The 3693-nt window shown below is 37.4% G+C and overlaps 1 protein-coding gene across 1 annotated transcript; it reads left to right on the forward strand.

Moving 5' to 3' along the window:
- Positions 1-224: 224 nt before the first annotated feature.
- On the forward strand, positions 225-593 carry LOC109239354 (non-specific lipid-transfer protein 1-like). The gene has a single exon (XM_019405907.1). The coding sequence runs from the start codon at positions 225-227 to the stop codon at positions 591-593; it is 369 nt and encodes a 122-aa protein (XP_019261452.1).
- The last annotated feature ends 3100 nt before the right edge of the window (positions 594-3693 follow it).

A 3693-nucleotide genomic window follows, 5' to 3' on the forward strand; every position in this document is an offset into this window, starting at 1 on the left:
ACCATGCGTACAAGTCATAGTACCTGAAATGAAGCTGCTCATGGCCTCAGACTGTTGAACGACGCGCTAGAGCTCAAAACGACCGGTCGGGTCGTTACAAAAAATACAAGGAAATATCCAGCATATTGTGATGCCCAAGGCAAATAACAAAACTTGTGCGTGTACTATAAAAACGTAAATTTTACTAAGCTTTTCTCAACAAGAATATATTTCCAATTAAGGCAATGGCCAGCTCCAAATTGTTAAGTCCTAAGAAACCACTTTCTTTGCTCCTCATTTGCACGGTGCTGACTGCAGCACTTCGGACGGAGGCATTACTCTCTTGTGACACTGTGTGCAGTAGCCTCCAGCCATGCATTGGTAACGTACTTGGTGGCGGAACTCTACCACCAGAGTGGTGCAGTGGGCTTAAACCTCTCATTTCTATCGCCAAGACTAGACCGGACCGCCAAAGCTTTTGTTTGTGCGCCACGGGTGCTGCTTCTAGTGCCACACCCGAAGAACTTGGCCGCACCAACGGTCTGGCGGGACGATGCCACGCGCGTGTTCCTTTCAAGATTAGCCCAGATATGGACTGTTCAAAGGTCAAATAAGATTTTGCTATTATTTCTCTATGTAACATATCGTTTGCTGAAAATAAGGCTGTTATTAAGAGGTTAGGTCAATGATCAAGAATCAAACTCAAAAAGGTATTTAGAGGTATAGGCCTAATTCCTCTAATACATTTGTACAATTCTCGTGATTAATAAAATATAATCATCTTTGGGTGGTTTCTTCTACTTGAAAGTCCTACTTTACGCAATTAAATTTAGCAGTCGTTTGGTAGGATGCATTAGATAAAATAATGCATGCATTAGCTTTGTGTATTAATAATATTTTGTTTGGTAGACATTTTAAACCTATGCATTACTTATGCAAGCATTAGTTATACATCCTATTTAGTATTATATATGCATAACTAATGCATAAAGAATTATGGTATTAGCAATGCAATGGGTTTTAACGCATGCATTAGCTTAGTTATAGACAAAATTGTCCTTCAAAATTTATGCTTGATTAAACTATGCTAGTTATTATATTAATGCAAGTTTAAAATAATCCAAATAGTGAGAAATAAAATTATATCTCTAGTAAATAAATAAATACTTAGCATGTATTTTTTTATAAATAAATATTTAGTTCTATATTACAATATAGGTAGACAAATCAAATAAGTTTTTTTAAACTTTTTCGTATAAAAACATTGCTCAACATATGTTTCTTTTAAAAATTTAGAGTGATATACTGGTTTTGGGGGCATTTTTGTAAACAAGCAATTCTTTTAGAAATTATGCAATGCTTTAATACATCAACCAAACAATGGATAAGAAATATGTCAGCATAACTAATACCAGCATAACTTGTGACGACCCAAAGGGTCATCACCTGTTTTCTTACCCATTCTGTACTTCCGAGGCCTTGAAAACCTCATTTAGGGTTGCCTCGATTTGCATGCGCAGTCCGGGCGCGTAGCTGGAAAGCTTAAATATGAATTCTGTGAGAAAAATGCTAAATTTGATATTAAAATGAATAAATTTGACTTCGGTCAACATTTTGGGTAAACAGACCCGGACCCGTGATTTGACGGTCCCGGAGGGTCCGTAGAAAAATATGGGACTTGGGCGTATGCCCGGAATCGAATTCCGAGGTCCCAAGCCCGAGAAATAAATTTTTGTGTGAAATTATTTTCTGGAATTAATTAAGGAAATTGGAAATGAAATTTGATTAGAAGACTATGGTATCGGGCCCGTATTTTGGTTCCGGCACCCGGTACAAGTCTTATATATGATTTAAGCACTTTCTGTAAAGTTTGGTTGAAAACGGACGTCGTTTGACGTGTTTCGGACTTAAAATGGAAATTTGATGTGTTATGAAAAATTGGGAAGAAATCATGAATATTAAGGCTTAATTCGATGAATGTGATGTTATTTTGGCGATTTGATCGCACGGATTTATATATTGTTTCCATTATTCCTATGATTTTATTGTTTATTTGACCGGTAGGTGTCTTGACTGTTCCTCGTCACTACTCCACCGAGGTTAGTCTTGATACTTACTGGGCACCGCCGTGGTGTGCTCATGCTACTCTTCTGCACATTTTTGTTGTGCAGATACAGGTACCCCCACTCAGTCTGTCAGCCTTGGAAGGAGGCGTATCGGTAGAGACTTCAAGGCATATCTGCTACGTCCGTAGACCGAGGAGTCCCTTTCCACTTTCTGTAATAAGTATAGCTCCTTCAGTATTTTCTCCTTTGTATAGACATTCTTGAGTCAGAGCCTCTTATGTATCCCTTAGCTTGTGATTTGTGAGTTTCCGGATTTTGGGAATTTTGTTAGCTTCGAGAATTGTTGTGGTATGTGCCGAGCGGCACCTTAAATACCGTTTTATTTTACCAGTTCATTTTTATTTACTTTCTTCCGCAATTATGGTTTATCTTCCGCATTGTTAGGCTTACCTAGTCATTTCTTTCAATCATTAACATCATTTAGCATGTTTTCAACTTAAAATCAAAGATTTTCATGGGAGAAATTGGGGGTTTTGGGTAGAACCTAGGTTTTTCTAAAAATTGGGGATTTGGACCTCAATTTGAGGTCCGATTTCAAAACAAATCACATATTTGGATTCGTGGGGGAATATAACCGGGTTTTGGTTCGAACCTTAGGTTTTGACCACGTGGGTCGGGCGATTTTGGAAATTTTGGGAAAAACTTTGGGAAATTCCTTTTTATGCATTCAAATTGATTCATTTAGCGTTTATTGATGTAATTAAGTAACTTGTGACTAGATTCGAGCGGATTGGTGGTGGAATCGAGGGGTAAAGCCATAATTGAGACTTGAGTTGAATTCAAAGCATCAAGGTAAGTGTTCGGTCTAACCTTAGGTTGAGGGATTAGGAGTTGAGTCCTATTTGCTATGTGATAATTGTTGAGTACGACGTATAGGCATGGTGACGAGTATCTATACGTTGGTGTCAAGTATGACCGTGAGTCTTATATTGTGATTTTCATGATTTAGTTGTATTCTTCATGCTTTGGCGATGATTTCTAGTTGTTGTGAAAAGTTTGTGGAAGGAATTGAGACCTTTGAACATTTTGGAGCATTGGCTCGAGTTATACTATGAATTGTGAAAGTATATGAAATGATTAAACCCTTTGGAGCATTGGCTCGAGTTATATAATGAATTGTGAAAGTATATGAAACGATTAAACCCTTTGGAGCATTGGCTCGAGTTATATAATGAATTGTGAAAGTATATGAAACGATTAAACCCTTTGGAGCATTGGCTCAAGTGGTAAAGTGAGTTATGAAGTACAAGTAAAAGATAGAGAAAGAGTTATTGAAATGTTCCCTCGCCGGGATTTAATTGTTTAATTGTTGTTCCCTTGCCGGGATTCCTATATGTTCTTGTTTATTTCCCTTGCCCTTGTTTTGTGATTGTTGTTTGGGTGAGGAAGAGTGTTAAAGCACGAAGGGTGATGCCGTGCACTTGTCTTTGATTTTCCTGATTTTGCTGATAATTGAGTTATGCTGTCCTTTACTTCTATTTACTGATCTTCTTGTTGTTATCGGTTCAAGTGCATTAATTGTCTTATTCCACTATTACTGTGAGTCTTTATGTTGGTATTTTCCTTTATTGTGTTTACTTGTTATTAT

The sequence above is a fragment of the Nicotiana attenuata genome, unplaced genomic scaffold (assembly GCF_001879085.1).
Source record: "Nicotiana attenuata strain UT unplaced genomic scaffold, NIATTr2, whole genome shotgun sequence".
NCBI classification, from domain to species: domain Eukaryota; kingdom Viridiplantae; phylum Streptophyta; class Magnoliopsida; order Solanales; family Solanaceae; genus Nicotiana; species Nicotiana attenuata.

Bases quoted from the DNA above. Each gene is read 5' to 3' on its own strand.
- LOC109239354 (XM_019405907.1), top strand. From the start codon at position 225: ATGGCCAGCTCCAAATTGTTAAGTCCTAAGAAACCACTTTCTTTGCTC.